The sequence below is a fragment of the Chrysemys picta genome, chromosome 13 (assembly GCF_011386835.1).
Source record: "Chrysemys picta bellii isolate R12L10 chromosome 13, ASM1138683v2, whole genome shotgun sequence".
Lineage (NCBI taxonomy): Eukaryota > Metazoa > Chordata > Testudines > Emydidae > Chrysemys > Chrysemys picta.
This window is the reverse complement of record NC_088803.1, coordinates 43,742,466-43,765,783: the sequence shown is the minus strand read 5'-3', so window position 1 is coordinate 43,765,783 and position 23,318 is coordinate 43,742,466. Positions and strand designations below refer to the sequence as shown.

The window sequence follows — 23,318 nt, the reverse complement described above, 5'->3', positions numbered from 1 at the left end:
TATCTCTGGCTTTTGCCAAAATGAGTCAAGGAAGAATTCTATATAAACTCCATCGCTGATTTGACAGCTGCAGAATTGTGGCAGGTTTGAAGCCTGATTGTTAAGCAGAAGTGATGTAATTTTTACAGAGCAAATCTGTCTGGTAATTTACATCTTGGGAGAGGTTGGAGTGGGAACAAAATCCAATAAAACTATTTCCCCCCCACCCCCAGCCCTAAAACCCAGGTACTTTATCTAGGCTGGAAGTAGAAGCCTCAGTTCTGCAAAGCTGGCTTTGGAATTGGGAACAGCCATTTTAAAAAAAACAGAGGGTCCCCCTCAAACATTTGGTTTTTCAGTGTCTTGCCCAAGAGTGACTCTCTGAATGTCTCCATTCCAGTGTTTGGCAACTGTTTGAGCCCATGTGCCACCAATTACCCACGAAGACACAAACACACATGGTCGTTCAAAATGGAGCTTTTGCCAGAGGAACACTTTTCTGATTAGGCCAAATATCTTGAGCCAGTGGTAGGGTTGCCAGGTGTCCGGTTTTCGACTGGAACACTCAGTCGAAAAGGGACCCTGGCAGCTCTGGTCAGCACCGCTGACCGTGGCATTAAAAGTCCGGTCGGTGGTGCAGCGGGGCTAAGGCAGGCTCCCTGCCTGCCCTGGCTCCTCGTGGCTCCCAGAAGTGGCTGACGTGTCCCTGTAGCTCTTAGGTACAGGGGCAATCAGGGAAGCTCCGCGCACTGCTCCTGCCCTGAACACCGGCTCTGCAGCTCCTATTGGCCAGGAACTGTGGCCAATGGGAGCTGCAAAGCTAGCACCTGCGGGGATGGTGCCACCTGGCTGCCCCTGCACCTAGGAGCTGGACATGCCAGCCGCTTCTGGGAGCCCTGCGCCCACTCCCGCACTCCAAACCCCTCATCTTCAGCCCAGAGCCCCCTCACGCATCCTGAACCCCTCATTTCTGGCCCCATCCCAGAGCCCACACCCCCAGCCGGAGCCCTCTCCCCCTCCCCCACCTGAACTCCCTGCCCCAGCCCAGTGAAAGTGAGTGAGGGTGGGGGAGAGGAAGGCGAGATGGAGTGAGTGAGGGACCGGGCCTCAGACAGGGGGCAGGGCCTCGAGGAAGAGGCAGAGCCGGGCAAGGGTGTTCGGTTTTGTGCCATTAGAAAGTTGGCAACCCTAGCCAGTGATTGCATTAGCTTAATTAGGGTTACCATACGTCCGGATTTCCCCGGACATGTCCTCCTTTTGTGTGCTAAAAATAGCGTCCGGGGGGAATTTGCAAAGCTCTCACAATGTCCGGGATTAGCAGAGAGTGGCTGGGAGGGCTGCAGGGAAGTCCCGGGCTGGACTCGGGAGCAGCTGTAGAGGAGCCGGATCCGCCCTGCATTCTGAGCCAGCAGCTGCCTTGCAGCCCAGTCCGGCAACACTGTGCAGGGCCAGACCGGGTTTTGTTGTGCAGGGCCAGACCGGGTTTTGTTGTGCTCGGGAGCTCAGCCACGTGTCCGGCTCGGCTGCACAGAGCCCAACTCTGTTCTGAGCAGCAGGGTAAGGAGGTCAGGGGGCAGGAAGGTTCTGGAGGTGGAGGTCAAGAAACAGGGGGGGGCTTTTTGGGGGCAGTGGAGAAAGTTTTGGGCAGTCAGGGTACAGGTAGGGGGTAGGGTCCTGGGGGGCAGTTGGGGGGGGTCTTAGGAGGGGGCAGTTAGGGGACAAGGAGCGGGGGGGGGGGGTAGGGGGCTGGGAGTTCTGGGGGGGAGCTGTCAGGGGGCAGGAGTGGAGAGAGGGATCGGAGCAGTCAGGGGACAGGGAGCAGAGGGGTTTAGATGGGTTGGGAGTTCTGGGGGGAGCTGCAGGGGGCAGGAGTGGGGAGAGGGATCGGAGCAGTCAGGGGACAAGGAGCGGGGGGGGTAGGGGGCTGGGAGTTCTGGGGGGGAGCTGTCAGGGGGCAGGAGTGGGGAGAGGGATCGGAGCAGTCAGGGGACAGGGAGCAGAGGGGTTTAGATGGGTTGGGAGTTCTGGGGGGGGCTGTCAGGGGGCAGGAGTGCGGAGAGGGATCGGAGCAGTCAGGGGACAGGGAGCAGAGGGGTTTAGATGGGTTGGGAGTTCTGGGGGGGGGCTGTCAGTGGGTGGGGAGTGGTTGGATGGGGCGTGGGAGTCCCAGGGGTCTGTCTGGGGGTGGGGGTGTGGATAAAGGTTGGGGCAGTCAGGGGACAAGAGGCAGGGAGGCTTAGATAGTCCTGGGGGGCAGTTAGGGGCAGGGGTCCCAGGAGGGGGTAGTCAGGGGACAAGGAACGGGGGGAGGGTTGGGAGGTCAGGGGGGGGCGGGAAGTGGGAGGGGCAGGGGCGGGGCTAGGGCGGGGCTCCTCCCGTCCTCTTTTTTGCTCGCTGAAATATGGTAACCCTAGCTTAATGAAGCGACTTGCATTCCTTCCCAAACGCTGTAGCCCATGCCCCCAGTCTGGCTCACCTTGCACTAAAAATTAACCAATTGACTTCAGAATGAAAGCAGGATTTGGCATCTTGATACTCTCTACAGTTCCTGCTGGCAAGCACACATGTTGTGCATACATACTCTGGGCCTAGTCCCACTAACATCAATGGAAAGAGGTAACTGAGAGTAATGTGAGTCTGATTGGGCCCCCTGTGAATACATATTGGCTCATCATCAGAGCGGCACCAAAAATCTTTGTGACTTCTCACTTTAAAAGAGTAGCTCCACTGAAGATAGAGAGGTGATCTTTAAGCATACACAAGCCACCATATTTAAGAGTGCTTCAGTTAAAAACAGCACTTTAACCCTTGAAGAAATCATTTCACATTGAGTAAAATAAAACACCCTTTTGGCCCTGGGTTCAATTCCAACCAGCGAATGCTTAGCACAGATATAGCTGGATAATTGTTGAGATGCATGTTGACCAGAGCTAAAACATCCTTATAAATGGCTTCTAAGGTGCATACGCTACAATAAATGCAATACTTTTGTCTGGTCAGGATTCTGTAGCACCTGACAGAATATGGCACAGGAAGCAATTAAGGGCTAATTGCATCTTTGGCCTGCAAAACCTGCAATGCATTTAACACTGCTATTCGTATAGGGGAAAATATTAAACTTTTCATAAGGGAAGAAAAGCATTACTGCTCAGTTTAGTAATTTCTTCCAGATAACCAACACATCTGTGTCAGTGCAATTAAAACAGAAATTCTGTCTAATGAACAGTTGTAGCCCTTGGGCTATTGCAGAATAAGCTGTGAAGTTGGGAACAGCCTTATTAAAATAATAATTAAGCAATGAGTGTGTGGGGGAGGGGACAGGGGACGGACACAAATGGGGTAGAGGGAATGTTATGGTGCAATAAACAGATAATCCGATTTTGAACTTAAAAGACAACCCACCCCAATCCCACGCTCCACTCATAACTGCCACATGATGCAGCTAGAAAAGAAACTGTGTATGCATAACTGCCTCCTCTTCAGAACATGCTTTTGATGCCCTTTGTAATGGCTGGCCAGTTTTACACTATCTTACAATAAAATAAAATCTTTAAAAGTCATAGCCTAACACTTGAGTTGTGCTGAAATTGTTGCCCTGTAGCATTATCTGTCAAGAACATTCACTAATCTCTACTGCATCACAGGCGTTGTAAATCTAATTCAGTTAAGCCAGGTCAGATATTTTGCATATTCTTTATAAATATTTCGGCTCTCAAACAGCTGATAAAACTGGGATGAGGGGGGAGATGGTTCTTGTATTGGCTAAGCTTTTAACTTTCTGTGCTTCTCCTAGAAAATTGTCCTTTTGTCAGTAAAAATGATTTAGACACCCATTCGATTTGCATTAAGTTGCCTTATGCCCCTAAGGGGGGAGGATGATGTCCATTCGGGTTGCATCTCGGTGAAGGTAGACCAGTTGCTATTACATGAGGTGTAATTTATGTATTTTTAAGCCTGCAGCTTTGCAGGCAACATTCAGATTTTCTTTTTTATTTATGTTGATGCATTTCGTAGTTAACCCTTTATATAGAATGGTTTCCCATTCTAAATCACTCTTTTATGTTCTTATGTATCATCTAACACTCTTGGAGCTGGGCTTTAAGTACCTAAACATCCATATTCTTTTGCCAGACAAAGATACGTACATCTCTACTTACTAAAAACAAATGCCAGCCAAATTCAATTTGAAAAATCTATTGGAATGGTTTAGATATAGAATATAGATCAAAGAGCTGTGGGTGGGTTTTTTTTGTTTTGTTTGTATGGGGTTTTGCTTTGGTTTTTTTTGCTTTTTAAATGTTGGTTATGAACTCAAGTGATTACTAACCATTTTCATTTTAATTCCATCTGATAAATGGTTTCAGATGCAGAAAGCAATACTGCATCTTTAAATGGCTACTCTGTCTGCGCATCTCACAGGACTTTAAATGCCCTTTGTTATCACAGTCTAGACAGGATGCAGGCAGAATATTTGATATGTTATAACTTATAAGGCAAAGATTTGACAAGGTTGAATTAATTTACCACTTATTTAAAACTGAATTTCAAAATATTTTCCCCTGCAAACAGTCGTCTTTTTTTTTTCCTTTTATTTTTATTTTTTTGAGAAGTTAGTACAGTACGTTAAACTGCTTAGACTCAGAGAGGAGACATTAGCTTACTGCAGCATGCAGTACTTTAATTGCCCTTTTTATGACTGTCTAGACATCATGCAGATGCATGTTTGTGGTGAGAAGACATTTCCCCCTCTGGTTATATGATAGTCTGAAACCTTTACATTCACTATCTTTTTACTCCCCAATCCTGGAATGTACCGTTCCCCCCCATCCACTCCCCAAATCATTTTACTTTCTTTTTTTTCTTTTTTAAGGGGCACTTCAGTCTCCTTTTTGTTTTCTGCCTTGATATAATATGTTATCTTGCAAGTGCTAACATTTTTCTGGGAAAATACAGGTAGGTAGGACGAGTATCTCTTGGAGTTGCATAGGCAGATCCCATTACAAAAGCCATGATTATATTTGATATATATTATTTGTGTGCATTCACATTGCGGTAAGAAGAATACAGCTCGGTAGGCCAGGTTTAAGAATGAAAATATCAGCACGGTTTGAATGGGTTTGTGGTTTTAGTTATGCAAATTAGGTGCATTAATTAACCAGTTGCTATAGCTACTACTTTATTGTTAAACAGTGGAAAAGGGACAAGCTGTGTCCATGGATAATCCTCCCCTCTGCCCACCCCCATCAAACTCTTCACCCCCACCAGAGCCAAACTACAATGTAAACTGCTATTTCCTGCACTCCCCGGAAATTCTCAGGGTCCCTGTATTTACCTACACCACAGGCTTGCCCAAGGTGGAAGGCGAGGGAGCAGAGCTAGCCATCCACTGCTGCAACCAGACTTAAAAACCACGAGAGCCAAAAGCACATCAGGATATTTAGGTCCCTACAAAGCTGGTTAGAAGCCAAGCTAAAATCACATCTGGGAAAAGTGGGGAGGGGAGGGGTGAGGAGGGGATAGGCAAGAGCAGAGAATGAAAGAGGGTCTCTTCCCCATCCCCTTGCCCTTGTGAAAACCTATTGTTGGTGTTGACCTTACTGAATAGCTGTAAATTTTCCACCGCAACCCCTAGTCATCCATCTACCTTCTGGTTCCTACGTGCAGGGTGGGAGAGGTCTCCGCTGGAAGGGGGCGGGGAGCAGATGTCTCATGGGGATTCCAAACTAGTCCCGCTTCTGCCGTAGTGACCAACGCATATACTAAATAGAGAGAGATTTCTGATTTCATAAAATAATCCTTGTGGCTGGAAAAGGAATAGGGGAATGGTCTTTGGATGAGTGAAAAACAGATTTCTTCTTTTTTAAAAAAATATATAAACACCAGTGCTTGCTCCAGCAGTTAGTTAGCCCCCAGGCAGTAGCCACAATTGTAATGGAAATATGTTTATTACCCTCCCCTCTGTAATTTTACCAGGCCCATGATATTCCTCCTCGTCTACTCCCCCGCCTCAGGCACTCAAGCCAATTTGAGGCTAGAACTATAATACTGAAATGGTGAAATGCAGATCAATTTGAGATTTTTGTGTGTGTTTTGGATTTTTTTTTCTTCTGGTAAATTTTATGGCTACAATTGACATTTTCCTTACTTCACAGAAGCAACTGCCTTGTGATGTGTCTCTGCCTTATAAACAAAAGTGACCAAACCAGGCAGGGGACACAAAAGTAGAGAAAATATGAAAATGTAAAGATGTTCTTTTGGTTACTGCATTGGACTAGGAGGAGATCTGGCTTCAAATCCAACCATATCCTTATGCGTGACTTTGGGCAAGTCACTTTGTCTCTCTGTGCCTCGCTTCCCTATGTGTAAAATGGAGTAATAGCATTTCCTCTCTCCCACCCTTTGATTTGCCTACATAGTCTTCTGACCTGCAAACACTTAGCTTCCCAAGGAGTCCCATTAGAGTCCATAGAACCTAATGAACTATTAGAGTCAGTAAGATGACCCACCTGAGTAAGGTTACACATGTGCCTAAGTATTTGCAGGACTGGGACGTTCACCTCTAATATCTTCAAGGCAGGGACTGTATTTTTGTGTGTTTGCAGTACCTAGCACAATTAGGACCCTGATTTCAGTCAGCGCTTCTTGGTGCTTCTGTAATACAAATATTAATATAACCTGGGCTGTAATGGAACTGTTGTCTAAATAATGAAAGTGGGAAGGGGCTGATGATTCATATAGGGAAAGGCATGATCAGCAGACTGTCACATGAAAAGCCTCTTCCTTGGTCACAGCAGACAAAATGTTGCAAAACTGGCTTTGTAGTGCATCTGGTCCCAAGTTCTGAGCTGTCAGGTGATGAAGCAAAGCACCAGTGAGAGTGAGATGTTATCAAATATTACTTTCTTAGACTAGCAGTGTAACTGTGTATATGTGCAGGGATCGTTATTTATTTGTATTACAGAGCCCAGCTGAGACTAGGGTCCCATTGTGCTTGGTGCTGTACCTGCACATAGTGGGAGATCATCCCTGCCCCAAAGAGTTTGTAATCTAAGGCTATGTCTACACTATAAAGATAAATCGACCTATGTTAGGTCAACTTACAGCCGCTGCATTAAGTACTGCGGTGGCTGATGTCCACATTACCCTCTTTCTGTCAATGGTACATGTCCTCACGAGGGGTGCTTCCACTGACTGAGGAGGGGCAGTGCGGGGGACTAAGAGCCAGGGCTCACAGCTGCACTCAGCTGGGAGCAGGGGGCAGTCGCCCAGGGCTTCTCGCCTCCAATGGGGAGAGCCGCATCCAGAGTGTGGTTGGCTGCCATGCTCCCAGTGGCGTCCCCGGGGGGCAGCCGGGCTCCCAGCGGGAAGCAGGGAGCCGGGAGCCCAAGCTGGGAGCCTGGGTTGCAGCCCGGCTTGGAGCAGAACGGGCAGCATTGCCTGGCTCGGGAGCCGGCTTTCTTGTCAATTTCACGGCTCCAGCCAAGCTGTGAAATTGACAAGAATGACAGCCAACAATTGATGTAAGGAATGCAATGTCTACGCAGACACTGCCTTGCCCTAACTGCACTGACATAAGCCCTACGCCTCTCGTTGAGGTGGCTTTATTATGTTGGCATAGCAGGGGAGTTACATTGGTGAAGGAGCATTTCAGTGTATACACCTCCACTGTTTTGTTGACAAAAGCTGACTTTTGTCGACAAAATTATGTAGTGTAGACAAGGCCTTAGACAGGTTGTAATTTTCCTATGCATATTGGTGAAGTTACTCACACACGTAGTCTCACTGGTGCCCCATGTACAGTAACTACTGACTAGTGCAGGTAAGGTCCTGAATAGTCCACGAATCCTAAGTAGACAAGTCAAACAAAGGGCTGGCTAGGGGGAGGGGGAAAGAGGCAATATTATGGAGAAGCTGAGGCAAAACGAGATTAATTGATTTGTCAGAGGTCACACAGGATGCCAGGAACTGAACCCAGTCCTTCGGATGCCCAGGCCACAGCCTGACCCACAAAACATTCATTCCTTGGGGGTGGGGGTGTATGTAGGTATATAGAACACACATGTAATTTTCCCTTTGTTTCATTATTCCTTCTCCAGATTCAAAACTGCAGAATTTACATAACTTAACCTGCTTTGGTGTGATATTTCTGACAATGGCTCAAATGTATATTCTGCAGTAGCTTTTCAATAGCAGCAGGAAGCCGAGCCAGTTACTATCCGACAGAAAACAATCTATTGTGCCTCTACCAGAGGGGATCTAGACTTTCACAACTAAGTGTGGAGCTGCATGCGAAAAGTCCTCCGAACACCAGCCAGCTCTCCAATACCGTGACAGACAGAGCTTAAAAGACGATGGGCGTGGCAACCCACTCCATCTAATTGCTGTTAGTTTTCTGGGGAGGTGGCAAAGCTGTCCCTGGAAGAGGTTCACTCTCCTTAGAGAGTCCCGAGCTGACAATTTGGTGAAACAGATGTGGGCAGCAACAAACATCTATTTCTATAACTAGAAACAAATTTGGTAATTGCCTCTTTCAACAGGACTTGCTCAAGCAGGAAATGAAATTCCTAAATGGCAGTTAGCAAAAGTATTTATAGCTAAGTTCGTAAATGAGACGTGCTCTTTTGTCATGAGTTTCTGATGGCTGGGGGAAAAAACCTATCCAGCAGCAAACCACATATTGATCTAGAGTGTTTCCAGTGTACATGGGGCTGTTCGGTCTTGTTTTAATAGACGTTTAAAGCACTCCTGGCTAACCAAAGCATCTTTTGTTTTTCAGAGTATATATACAGGGCTTGATTCTGATATTTACACCACTGTAAAGCCATTGATTTCTGTGGAGTTGCTCCTGATTGATGCCGGTGTGATTGGAAATTGAGGTCCACAGTCTCTCTTACTTTCTTGACCCTCTGTACAAGGCCTCATGCAAAACTGGAAGCCTGGGGGTTATTGTTGTGTTTTGGTCAAGGGTGGAGATGGGGTCTGACTTTTCTCTCTTTGGGCAGGAGAAGTGGGTGGGTGCTGAGAGATCATGCTATAAAGTTTCAGCTGTTAATTATTGCTGTTGCTAAGGAGAATGAAAGGGGAATTCAGAGAGTGACTCGGGGGGCTTTGTTTCTGATACTTGAGCAGCCATCTAGCTGTGGTAGCTTTGTAGAGTTGACAAGGGATGGTGAAGTAGCTGGTTTTGCTTACTCTTTGGTCGGCGATGGCTAGAGGAGGGGGTTGAAAGTTTTTATAAAGTGTAGTCGGTCTGTAAGTATAAAATCAGATTCTGAATTTAAAAAGTAAAATGACCATCCCTGCTCTTGGAAATAGTTTCCAAAGTGTGGTACACAAACTGTGGACCTTCCATAAACTCCAATGGGCTTTGGAGCAGTCTCTCTATGCATAACATATGTTGGTTCAAAAGACTTTGTGGAAGAAACTAGGCAAAAAAGGGAGTTAATCTTTAAAAGTGTCTCACTGTCCTAAGGGATCACCATTTAGTTCATAAACTCTCTCCACAACTCCTATAACACTGGTTAGTCCCTTCCCTGTCCCCCATTCCTTCCCCCCACCCCCAAATGTAATGAACCTCTTCCAACACGGTGCTGGACTCACTTATTGCCAACTTTCAGTTCTTTTTTACAATTACTTTAAAACAAAAAGGTGACCCAACTGAAAAATTTGCTGATTTTTAACATTAATGATTGTAAAGCTTCAAGTAAGTGCTAAGGATGGTCAGATAGATCCTTCTCCTCCGTTCCTGGGAGCTTTGGCTTTGAACTTGACGGACTCTTATTCCTTAAGGCTGTGTCTGTGCTAGCTTGGGTAAACTCCCATCCTAGCACTATAACTAGCGGAAGTGCGACACAGTTGTGTTTTAGGGCAATCGTCAGAACAGGTCTAGATGATGCTGTGGCAAAAATGTCCAAGCCCCATCTATGCTGATGTTGCCACTGTTGCTGTCACGGTCACTCATGAAATGAGCGTGATTTTGTCCAAAAAGGCTAGGTCCTAAGAACTCACGGCCATAGTTTGTCTGTGACTCAGATAACCAATGACACTTGCTTATCCAGTCTGATGAATGAAAAACTGAGCTGTATTAAAGTGCAGTTATGGTCTGAGAATTGACATGGAGTGTGACATCTTGGTGTTTCATCTTTCTCGAGCACCAATTTCTGTTGCAAGCTAGCTCCCTTTCTGAGTCACGGTGTGATTTGTTACTCCTTACCCCCAGTGCTACAGTTCTCAAGCTGGGATCAGTATGTCGTGCGGCGTTATTTCTGTTTTGTGCAACACAGTTGACCATGTTGACTCAGGAAATATAATTTAGCTACTAAATGTGCTGAGGATGCATGAAGCAGAACTGAATCAAGCTCACTCTTCCATAGTTATGTACCTAGTTCTAAAGTGCTGGCTATTATGGGCCTGATTTCAGGCTCATTTATGTCCATATTTTTTGCCAGTATAACTCCATTGACTTTGAGATAGTAACTCCTGCAATGTATGTGAGATCAGGATGGGGTCCTATATTCTTTTTCTTCAGTATTTTCTATCATGCATTGTTGACAGATGTACTTGTTGATCTGATGGGTCTTTTCATTTCTGGTTTAAACTGAGCTGATGTTATTTGGAAAGTAAACAGACAAATATGTGCAGTAACAACCAGATGCCATGTTTGACGGTCCATATTTTCTCACAATGACCATCCTCCTGATGTGCAAGTGATAAACTAGAGAAATCTACCCTCTTAGTGTTTGCCCTTTCCTCCCATCTTCTCCAGCTTTGGTGGCAAGAACATTACAGTCTCCCTAATATGTGTTATTTGGGATCTGGTGGGGTCAGTAGCTCTAAACCAGGAGCTGAATTCTGTGCTGTGCCACCTTTGGGCAGCCGCAGAGTTCTGGCTCTTGTAAGGGCTGAAACAGCTCCCAGCAGAAGTTAGAGCAGCTCCAAGGACAGCAGGTCTCTTACACTGGGGAGAGCGCAGGGCTGTTCATGTCAGCCCGATGCTGCCCCTCTGCCAGGGGAATTCTCCCCTCTCCTTGTGTCCTATGTGGGTGGAGGAGTGGGAATTGGCCCCTACGTTCTCCTTTGGATAATCAAGGCATCGCAGGTAGCCCAAAAGGCAGTTGTTACACACCAGTTAAAAGCTGTATTCCTAACTATTAATACACCTCTACCCTGATATAACGCTGTCCTCGGGAGCCAAAAAATCCTACTGCGTTATAGGTGAAACCGCGTTATATCGAACTTGCTTTGATCCGCCGGAGTGCGCAGCCCTGCTCCCCCCCCCCCCGCCCCTCCGGAGCACTGCTTTACCGCGTTATATCCGAATTCGTGTTATATCGGGTCGCGTTATATTGGGGTAGAGGTGTATTAGACTTTTGTAAATCTTTTTTTAAATCACCAACAAAACTCCTAGGGAGGCGTATTCAAACTCTCTGCTCTGTCTGGAAAAACTAGGGTCCAAGGTCTGGCCACGTTGCTTGACCCATGTAACACTACAACATTACACCAGATACTCATGTATCTGTGAGCCTGCAGCTTGTCTCCGCTCTTCTCACTCAAGCAGATTGCCTGTTTGAATCTTGCCTTCAAAGAGGTGCTGCTTGTTCCGAAATCTCCCAGGAGCCTTTCCATGATTTAGGCACGGCTGCCTCAAACGCCAATAGGGCATTGTCTAATATTACCAACAAGGCTTTGGCCAATGTAGACCTTACTGTTCACTCACAGCGTGTGTCTGGCTTTAGAGCATGAGGTACAGGGAGGGAACGCTTTGTTTTTTACTGAAGTGATTAAGTCTCTATTTGGGTAGATCCTGATTTTCGGGGCATGCCAAGTACTGGGAGGCTGTAAGCTCTTCATGGCAAGAACTGTTGATCTTTGTACAACGCCTAGCAAAACAGGGCTCTGGTCCAGACCGGGGCCTCTGGGCATTACTGCAGTACAAATAATAGGCATGCTTTGGAACTTAATGATGGAGGAAGGAAGTTGTCTGACTGTATCTGGCCATGCCTGTCAACAGCTGACACCCCGTCATGTCTGTCTATCTTCTTCTCCCCCTCCCATTCTCCTTTTCAAGAACCGGCACTTGATTTTCATGGCTTCTGAGCACCCATGTCTCCTGCTGACTCCCACTGGAGGTTTAGGTGCTGAGCCCTGCTGAAGATCTGGTCCAGAAGGTCTGGTGAAAGGCAGCATCTCTGCCTGCCTGGCAGCGATAGATTGGGGGCCTGAGGCTGCAATGCTGAACCTTAATTGGCTTGTTCTTTGGGACGCGGCACACGCAGCAGTGTCTCCCTTCAAGTGCAGGCGATGGGTGGGGTCCTCCGGGCAGCTGGCCCAAAGGGAGGCTGCATTACAGAAAGTTACAATATTAGCAATCCAAAGTCTTGAATAGTGAAAAGAATTTCCTACCGACACTGGGATACACAGGGCTCCTGCTCTTCCCTCTTTTCCAAGAGCTGCTTTTCATTTTCTCCTGTGGGGCATCTTGTTCTAAAGTCCTGCAAGTCACCACATAGGGTTGAGTTGACTCTCCTGTTATTGATGGCAGCCCAGTGTTCTGTATGGCCAGCATCCTACTGTGTCTCCCTCCCTTCCCCCATCAAGCCTATCAGGTACAGAATTATGGAAGCTAGAAATGGGGGAGGGGTGCCTGGAGACCTATTGGCCCAAAATCCCAAATGGGGTTGCAGAACACTATAGTGAACACCATCTGATTTAGGCATCTTCTCTCGCTCCTTCCCGCTACGTGTCTTATATGGTTAACACCTGAACCTGTCTTAAAGTCAAAATCTTGCACTGTCTCTGTATTTCCATTACAGCTGGTTCTACCAACTGGCCCTGCCATTAGGGACTACAAGGAATCTGTTCAAGCAAAAGATGCCCAGGGTGGGGGGGGAAGCATGAAAGGGTTAGAAAATCAGGATGAAAATAGAAATTAGGGTTGTGCACATAACCGTTACATTTTGCTTTGTGAGTCACATTGTTAGGGCAGCCGTTTGACTGTTGGAGGTGTTAATGGAAAATCAGAAAACAGCACATGATCAAAAGTACTCATCATGGATTTCTGAACCTCTTTTTATTAATTCCTCCAGATACTTCTGTCTTGCTTGGAAAGTGTGTGTGTGTGTGTGTGTGTGTGTGTGTGTGTGTGTGTGTGTGTGTGCCCCCTGCTCCAAGACCAAGAGAATATTTTTAAAAGACCATTTGGGAGAATGGGACCTTTAAACCTATATAAGTTGATGTTTAGTTGCCAGAGATTGTAGAGGAAGTTGAAGTGAAGTTGAAGTGGCCAAATGTATCACAATGCCGCCGTTTTTAGAAAATAATGGTAGACTGCAGCTTTATTGTAGTCAGCAATTCACTTCAGATTGTATAAGCTTCAGAACACACTCCTCAAACTCATTGTGTTTCACTCAAAGCTATTTTAACTGTAGGAGAGGACAGTGTATTTTGGTTGAATTGAAAAGATATTACCCAATCAGAATGTTATTGTTTTAAGTGAATTCTCCTCCTGATGTGAGATGGCATTTCACACCAACTTGCCTAAACTCTGCTAGAAGTCCTTCCCTATCCTGTTACTTCACTGGGCTGAGTCACATTCATAAAGTTAGACTTCACAAATAGCTGCAAATGCTTTATGGAGGAGTAACAAAGGACACCTAGAGTCTGTTCCCAACTCTGCTACTGTCTCCTTATGTGGCCTTGGGCAAGTCCCTTAACCTCTCTGTGCCTCATTTTCCCAGTTCTGCAAAAAAAGGTCTACAAAGTTGGATCGGTGTTTAAAGTGTAACAAGACCCTCATATGCAATGCACTATGCAAGGGCAAAACATTCAGTGCACAGAATTAAGACTTCTCCATTCAGCATTTCTGCGTTATGCTTGCATCTTTGAGTAGGATTCCATTTTCTTGAGCCACGGGGTGAGCTTTTAAGAGGGCTCCAAAGGCTGCTCACCTCAGTCACAGGGAGTTATCCCAGTGTGGCTGACAGCGGTGTCTCCCATGACAGGTTACACGCTAGCTGCTAACCTAGCTTAGAGTCAGTTAAGTCCCTAAAAGATTGTTAACTCCTCTCTCCCCTACCACTATCAACCATGAATTTACATAACCCTCTTTATACCTCTTAGACCAGTGGTGGGCAACCTGCGGACCGTACGAGGCCCATCAGGGTAATCCGCTGGCGGGCCGGGCCACGAGACAGTTTGTTTACATTGACCGTCCACAGGCACGGCCGCCTGCCTGCATTATCTCCAGCAGTGCTGTGGCTAAGGGAAAAGGATGTTGAAACTGACTAGAATTAAATTCGATCAACACCTTTAAAGATGAACATCCTCCAACTACCCACTGTTAAAAGAAGTCCTCAGTCCCCTGTCTTCTGAAAACTATTCTGATACTCAGGAGGATATTATTCAAGTTGCACCTGAGTTCATTTTCAAGAGGCAAATTTTAAATCTGTTAATCTTCCTATAGCATTTACTGAGCACTGGTAGTCAGGCAACAGGAATCTTTTTGCACAAAAGATATCATGTTAAATATCCCGGTGTAGCTAGCTACACAAATTATTTGAAATATCTTAGACAAATTCAGAATCAAAGGCAAATAAATGTACAGTGCCGGAAATAGTTCTTTGTTAACTTCTTGGGGCCCATTTCTTTGAACATTTTGTCACGTTTCTTGAGCTTCTTAATTAAAAAATGATACCCTATTTAGAGAGGAAACTGGCCTGTTTGAGAGGCTTTCATGTGTTGATTTGCAAACAGCCCAGGTCCAGGAACACCTACCAATTTATCCCTCCTGTAACTCTGAGTCAAGTTCCATCTCTGTACTCTCTTTCTTTCCTCTTGGTACTCAACAGGACAGTCCCTTATCACTTATGCAGAACATGACCAAAGTCAAGATAAAACCAAATTCCCCCTTAAGCAGAACCAGGCTAGGTGAAAGAAAACCCACTCAATACTTCTCGTGAGCAGTGCTGATAATGACATTGGCAGTGCAAGAGGGTGGATGTGATTCAGAGAGAAACAGTGTTTCCACTGGACTCTAAAACTTGTAATATAATAAAATATGTGTTCCTTTCAGTCTGTTTTCTTCTTTACAGTCTCAGGAATTCTTACTCACTTCCTGTTTCTTTTTTTTCTACTAATTTAATTTGCCTTGATATATAGATTAGCAGTAGATGCTACTGAATGAAAGCTGCAACTGAGTTTCCATTATAAACCCATTTTTGGCCCCCTCTCTATAACCTGGTGTTAATAACACTGGGGAATTTTCAGAACTTTCCCTGGTATAGACAGGGCTTTTCTTGTTATACTTTATTCCTGTATTCGCCTCCTCGTCCAGGACTTTCGACCCCCTTTGCATATTACTCAACAGCCACTTTTTATGTTGGTCCCCTGGAACTGTCTGGGGGTCAGAGAGGGGCAGGAACTTGGCTGAGGGTGCAGTGGAAGAAAGGCGTTGAAAAGAATTGATTTTGTATAGAAACAATCAAGACTTTTTACTGGTCCAGGTTATGCCCCCTCTCTCTGTGCCTAGAGGGACTCACTGTATGTGGATCACCCCATTTCCACCTGGACAAGGAGCTCAGTTGCCTCTAGGGCTGTCCCCTGCCCCCTCCCATGGAGTCAGCAGTGCTCTTCCCTTTCCTGAGTTCTATGCTAGAGGAAAGTAAGGAGTGGAGAGCCTGTGGAGAATGTGGGGAGGGATTCATACTATCCTAGCCTGACAGACCTTACCTGGGGAAAATAGAATTTGTTAACACAATGAATTAACTTCTCAAAAGAGTAACATCTGTATATAATCTTTACTGCTGCTCCAATGTGTAAAGTTTGTCTTGAAAATGACAGTGATAAGTCAGAGCAACGGACAGAAGAATCTTTGTTCTGACTCACTGCATGGTCTTGCCCAAGCCCTTGAACCTCTCTGCACCTCCGCTTTCCCTGTCTGTAAAATGGGGATAAATAATACTAATCTGCCTCAGAAGGAAAATCAGGCCTATGTATTAAAGTTTTAAAGCTCTCTGCTGTCCTTGGAAGGAGCTATTTTAAATGTTTATGAGGGTGAAAGTATTGCCTTATTTAAGTCAATAGCAAAACTCTCATTGACTTCAGTGAGGTCAGGATTTCACCAAGAGCTTTTGCACATGTGAGCTTTTTGTATGTACAAAATGACACCCATAGTTGTTTACATAAAAGTGGTCTTGCAAAACTGGAGGCTGACCTGAGCCTGGTTGAAAACTTGGTCCTAAGACAATGTACCATGCTCATAAGGGCTTGCCTGCCTCTGATGCCGGCTGCCTCGTTACCTCACTGCTCCTGGAGCAATCATAAAATATAGTTTCAGATGGTCTCTTCAAAGCGTGCTTCATTAAAACCAGTGGTGATGAGTGATCTGCCACTGGTTTTGATGCCAGTCTAGGTAGGTAGCATCCAAAAGTTCAGGTGCACATCCCAAACCTTCTGGGTTGGAAAGTGAGCTGTGAACCTTTAAAAAGTGAGGTTTTCTTACAATTTCTGGACTGGATGTGGTGTGTAGACCGCCTTTCTTCTGATACTGTGATTGAGCCACCTCCAATCCTGGCAAATACCTAAGAGTGCATGAAATTTATGAAGAAAAGTTTACAAAACTCAGCAAGAAGACACATTTGGGATGTGGTTCAGGATCTAGATCAGGGGTCAGCAACGTTTGGCATGCGGCTTACCCTGGCGGGCCGGGCCAGTTTATTTACCTGCTGACGTGGCAGGTTCGGCCCCCAGTAGCCGCGGTTCACCGTCCCGGGCCAATGGGGGTGGCGGGAAGCCGCGGCCAGCACATCCCTCGCCCGCGCCGCTTCTCGCCGCCCCCATTGGCCCGGGACAGCGAACCGCAGCGAGTTGGGGCCGCGATCAGCCGAACCTGCCGCGTCAGCAGGTAAATAAACTGGCCTGGCCCACCAGGGTGCTTACCCTGGCGAGCCGCGTGCCAAACGTTGCCGACCCCTGATCTAGATTGTGGTCTAGATCAGTTCTTTGTATTATCTGAACTGCCCCAGAAACTGATTTAAACAAGGAATTCAAATTACAGTATCAAGAAAATTTGGATGAAATGGTGGTCCAAAGTAAAAGAAACAAAGCATTAGAGGAATCCATTTCACCAAGACTTTCTTTGACTCTGAATTAATATGCTTAACTTTAAGTCTCGCTAAAAATGTTCTTTAGTTTCAGCCCAGTTTACCATAGCATGTATGATCTGTGTATTCTTTACGAATTGATAAAACAAGAAAATGTAGTTGCATTACCATCTTCAAAATAATTTGGCCTTTCCCACCCCCACCCCTTCTCTTGCCTGGTATGTAATACACGTAATGACTGAAGCCTACGGATAGTAATAGAACTGTTCTGACTTGCAGATTGTATCCAACTGAAAGCAAAGGTCTTACTGGAAAATACTCTTCTGAAAACCATCCTGTACCTTTGTACCTTACAGATTTAGGGGTTTGTTTTTTTTTAAATTAGTTCAGCAAAATATTTTCCATACATACCTGGTTCCCCTACAGCGGTGGAGTATTGGCGTTCATAAATAAATGGTATAGCAGAAAAGAACAGTTATTGTTATGTATTCTGTATATGGGAACAATAATTGTAAAATAAGGAAATGCATTTTAAATCGTCACATTTCAAATGCATCACAAATATCATGTGGCAAAGCTGGTTCTGCTTAAAAGCTGAATACTTGCACCACCTGATATATTTGGAAAGAGTAATGATCATTGGTAACAGTATGAATATTAACCCAAATCACGGTCTTCTTTTTAAACAAAATGTAAACCTTTTGTGGATGAAATGCTCAATGGACATAGTATTTGAAATGCTCCTAGTAGCTATCAGAAAGTTTATTCCTTTCAATGTCTGGTTCAATTTGATTTTAAATTCTAAAGAACCAGGTCCTCATTCAAATGAGGAGGAAATCTTGGCTCTGGTGTTCCTGGAGCCTAGATAAATGAAACGGTTTGCCAGTTGAAAGTCACTCACATGGGGCTGGTGAGAATGACAATGAGTTGTCCTCTGCCTTGTCACATACGCAACAGTTACTAACCAGATTAGATTTTCAGACATTTTCAGTTCCTAATACCTTCGTGGGCAGACAGAATTGCAGACATGACCAAATTTGCACATGGTTGTTTTTAACCAGTAAAGGAGTAGTTGTTCCTCTTAGCTTGTAGGCAATTTTTTTACAACAGTGGCACCCATACTTGGCAAGGCTAAGGGTGCCATTTGCTCTTGGCACACTGTCAAGGTATTACACCGAATTTGTTCACAAATTTAGACAAAAAGTCAAAATAGCTGTGTGTGAAGAAACTGTATAGGCTGTGTTTTTTGTAGTCCACAAGCTTTGGGAAGCACATTGGGCTTCTATGTTTGATTTAATGTAACACTATACTCCATTATGAAACTGTTATTCAAGGACAGACTAGTGATAGAAACTTGAATGCAGCACTTGATAAGTGATTTCACTTGACCCTAAATATCAATTTCCAGAAATTTGCTAATCTCTAAAAATATATATATATCAGGGGTTGGCAACATTCGGCACGCGGCTCGCCAGGGTAAGCACCCTGGCGGGCTGGGCCAGTTTTATTTACCTGCTGACACGGCAGGTTCGGCCGATCGCGGCCCCCACTGGCCGCCGCGGTTAGCCGTCCTGGGCCAATGGGGGCGGCGAGAAGCAGCGCGGGCGAGCGATGTGCTGGCCGCGGCTTCCCACCACCCCCATTGGCCCGGGACGGCGAACCGCGGCCAGTGGGGGCCGCGATCGGCCGAACCTGCCGTGTCAGCAGGTAAATAAAACTGGCCCGGCCCGCCAGGGTGCTTACCCTGGCGAGCCACGTGCCGAACATTGCCGACCCCTGATATATATAGTTGCAGAGTGATCACGCACTGATCTCAAAACCGGCAATGTCTGTCTAGACAGAAAATATAGAGAAGCAGGTTGTCACTTAAATGTGGTGTCTGAACCTGTTAGTTTGAAATTTATTCAGGAGTGAAAATTATGCTAAATTAAATTAGAGTGACCTGACTTTGTATTTGGAAGCCAAATTTGTCCATCTCATAAAGCCTGGTGCATTCATAACACTTCCCTGGGGGAAAATTACAGACAGAAATGGAATGAGGTCTCTTCTAATTGAAAAATGACAATGATTAGGAAGCCAAATACAAAAGGAGTGGGGTTTTTTTTTTCTTTTTCTTTTTAAGACACCAGCAGAATTATAAATTATATTCTTTGCAGTCACCTCTCTCTCCCCCCCCACACACCTTTTTATTTGCACAGTGGCTGAACTGCATGGTTATAATATACTTTAGGGTTTATTCATTAGTTTGACTCTAGCCATTTGGATGAAATTTTACTATGTAGATCCAGCTTTCCAGGGAGTTTACACTGGTTTTGAAAATGAAGCACATCAATACAAGTTAAAACAGAAGGAGGAGTTGGCATAAACTTTGATGCTTCAAGTAGATCTGGCCCTTTTGAAGCTTGAAATGAGCAAATTGTGGGGGATATATATCTATATATTTTTTGTATTTCTTTTTCAAAAGGCCAGATTGGGGGGCATGAATGTTCTTCCTATAGTGATACAGCACATCTCAAAATATCTGACTTAGCCACGGGCTCACACGCTGTGCTGCTCACTGCAGGCTAGAGTTTGGGGGCCGAATGAGACATACAGGCATCTCACTGATGCAATCCCAATAGGTAGCAGCTGTGGTGGGAGCAATAATGTCCAGATACTTGGGGCTGCTGCTGTCTCTATCACCCTGTCATCTAGACCTGCTCTGGAAGGTGCTGATGCATTGTCCGCACGAGAGGCACATTGATGGCAATACAATGGTGAAAAATCTTTATTCATAAAACTTAGCGTATCCCGCATCTAGCGTATCCCTCATCCCTTTGTGCATCTCAGCCAGGTGCTAAGTTCAGATCCTGATCTCTAGTCCAGTAAAAATCTAGAGTCACTCTGTTAGTGTTCGTTAGGTGCTTCGGAGTCATTTGCTTCCCCATGCAGACGAAGATAAATGATCGAGGACATGGGCATCGACATAGGCGCTGACTTACCGAGTTGCTAGGGGGTGCTCGACCTCCCGCTTCACCCCAGACCCTGCCCCCACTCACCCCTTCCTCCAAGCCCCCACCCTGCTTCTTCCCACCCTCACCTCGCTTCCTCCTCCCACCTCTTCCTTCCCCCCGCTCCTCCTCCTCCCCCCCCCCCCCCCAGTGCCTCCTGCATGCTTCAGAACAGCTGATCCACACCAGGCGGGAGGTGCTTGGGAGGAGGGGGAGGCTGAGCATGCACTGTTTGTTTGTTTGTTTTTCCCCGTGGGTGCTCCAGCCCCCGGGGCAATCACGGAGTCGGGACCTATGAAGAAAGAATAGCTGAAATGAAAGGCATGGGCCTATGATATTACAAAAAATCTGTGTGTAGGATGTTGAGATTACAAAAGTAATTTCCCCTCCAGTTAAGAAATGTAAAGTTCTGATTCAGTTTATAATAGTTAATTTTCCCACACAGCACATATTGCTAAACTAAAGTATAAATTTAAACAGTCTAACTCATCATCAAAAGTAGTGAGTGCTATGCGATACATTGCAGGACCATAAATTTCATCATCTCACCTGCACTCTGCCCACTAATCTACCTCATCTGAGTGTTCACTTCTAATATTCCAAACAGCTGCCTTTAAAAGAAAAGGAAAAAACCTTGCCAGAAAGAAATATTTCCTCTTCTCTAATAATCATATCATGTTAAAATAATAGCTTTTGGCACCTATGTTGTAATCAGCCAATTAAATTAGTGGCAAACTAGGCAATGTTTGGTACTGGACCAGGGATAGAGTATCAGAATTTAACCTGTGTCCCTGACCTTTACACCATCCCCTACCTTCCCCATGGGGAAAACATCCTTTGTTCAATTGCAGACTCTCCAGTCATGATACTTTTGTGTATGGAAAAGCTATTTTATGTGACTTTTAGAGGACCATAAAATTTGAGGTTGGACTCATGGTAACTAAGGGTTTTGCAGGTGGGAGGGATATGAAAAACACTCCCAGATGGCTTTAGCTTTACTTATACCAACAAAATTCCTTAAGCAGTTTAGCATGACTTGGCTAATTGATGTGTCTCACACCCATCATGTGAGAACTTTTTCTTTAGAACCAGCTAGTCTTGTTTTTTTTTTAAAGAAAGTCTCCAGAATCTTTTGGAATAGAACCATGTCCCTTTTTTAGGTTTTATGAGCCATTTGGTCACCAATATCACTCTTTATTTATTTATTTATGTATTTATTTATTTAAAGTGACCAAAACAGGTGTCACACTTTATCACCGGCAAAGTTGACTTGGCGCCTTAAAATCCAGCTTTGTGTAAATAATGCAGTAAGCAACACATCGCATAATGTGGGATGGTTGTTTATCCAGCTGATGATCTCTGTCACAAATATGTAGGAGAGAAAAGAGGGCTCATCGTTATAAAGGTGTGACGTTGTCTGTGCCCTTCTGTTTTAAAGAGCGGTCGTACATCTGCTGAAATGGAGTCACTGAGTAACTTGGGCATTTTGACAAGGGCAGGGTCATTAGAAGTGGAATGTTCTTCAGCAGCGCACTGTCTAGACTTTGTGCCAGAAAACGCACAGGCCCTTTACTGGGACAGCTGAGCGAGAGCGTAAAGAGGTCAGATCGGAGTGGCAGACCAGAACTGCAGCCTGAGTAGCAGGCAGCCTTTGTATTTGCTGCAGTTTTAGTGGCTATCTGTACTTTGAAATGAGTGTCTGGCAACCTCTTGTGAATCCAAGTGCATGTATAATCCCTAACATTGTACAGCTGCATTCTGAATACCATATCACTACAGTACCCAGTCATCTTATGTGACTTCCATTTTTCTTCCTGAATAATTAATAGGGGTTCCTCTCCAGATTTCACATGATTGGGGTCACCTTATAGGAAAAGTAGTGGGGAGTGATGAGGATATTTGCTGGAAAGTATATTGTACAGTAGCTGGATGTGGAGAGTTTCTAATTAGAACTGATGGAATATGGGAGTTTAGAAAGTCACCTGAGTTTGAAAGGGGTTGTTGCAATATGCTGCCAACTCTTGTAGTCTGGCCACCCAAAGGAAAGTGAACTGGGACGACACTCCGCGCCCCCACCCCGCCACCCCCAAAGAACAGCAGCCATTTACAACAGGCCTTTGGGTCTGAATAAACATCTCAAGGGAACCTTCTTTTTTTAAAGGGGGTTTGGTGTTTCCCAGTGGGCAGAGGACCACAATAACCCCAGTAGGAAACAGAATCGCTCCTCCCAGTTAAGTCTGGCGTTCTGCAATTCTGGTACTCTCGTCTCTCTAAAGAAACGCAGACTAGCCCGAAAATGCAGGTCTCCTGCTGCCTGGAAGACGTAGATGGCAGCTATGGGAACCCCTTCCATCCTGCAGACAGGCAGCCATAAATCTGGTTAGTAAAACAAAACAAAAAAATCCCTTGCTCCTATTTGAACCTCCTCCTTGTCAGGCGAGGCTGAGGCCTGTGCAGTGCGTGATAGGACTGCCAAATGCAGTCTGCCCTAACTCCACCCTCAAGGCAGCCTGCCTGTCTGCCAAGCGCTTAGAGCTGTCTAGGAAGCAACCAAGCATGCCCAGGGCGATAGCAGTTAACACAAGGACAAGGGGATTGTCTCCCTGTCAGGGTTCCTGTTACCTTTAACCTCTCATGGTTGGAAGGAAACAAAGGGGCTCCGGGTAATGGTTTAAAGCCTCTCATCCTTTTGGTCATGCAGGGAGACTTTCTACAAAGGGCCCTTGAATTTTAATGGCAGATATTTAAATGAGGCGGAGGGCCTGTGTGACTGTTTCCCTTCATGGCATTGTGTGGCTTTTTGACATGTATCTCATTGAGGTAGAAAGTGCAGAGCTGCCTTTTCTCTGGAGTGGATTTAAAGACCTCTGTTTATTATGGGCCCCAAAACAAGCCCCAGCGACAGGCTGCAGCTGTGAATGTGGGTGTCGGGGGACAATATGCGTACTGTATGTTACCCATTTGGTGGAGAGCATTACATGTAGATTCTTGAGACTTTGAAAGGCTCTGGAGGGGAGAGGGAACTCTTTGCTGTCACTGGGTAAATTTCTCTCCCCATCTCCTTTCCAGCCCTTTTCCTCCCATTAAAAAATGGTATCCAAGAGGCTCATGCTTGGAAGTTGTAGCTTTGTAAAAGTTTGAGAAGGAAGTGTTGGGGGTGGGGGGAATCTGCCAATATAATACACACATTTTTCTCCAGGGAAGCCTTACCTGAAGTTTTCCCTATGCAGTTGCATTACAAAAAGTAAGG

At 45.5% G+C, this 23,318-nt stretch overlaps 1 protein-coding gene across 7 annotated transcripts in view; it reads left to right on the top strand.

Moving 5' to 3' along the window:
- The window catches only part of PMEPA1 (prostate transmembrane protein, androgen induced 1), a 70,205-nt gene that overhangs the window by 32,103 nt on the left and 14,784 nt on the right, over positions 1-23,318 (top strand). For 2 of the 7 annotated variants that reach the window (XM_065566056.1, XM_065566055.1), the window contains exon 1: positions 22,350-22,447. The exons of the other annotated variants lie outside the window; for them this stretch is intronic. In XM_065566056.1, the coding sequence (XP_065422128.1) occupies positions 22,396-22,447 (52 nt within the window). In that variant the 5' untranslated portion in view covers positions 22,350-22,395. Of the gene's footprint in view, positions 1-22,349; positions 22,448-23,318 lie in introns of those variants that run through there. 7 annotated transcript variants of the gene reach the window in all.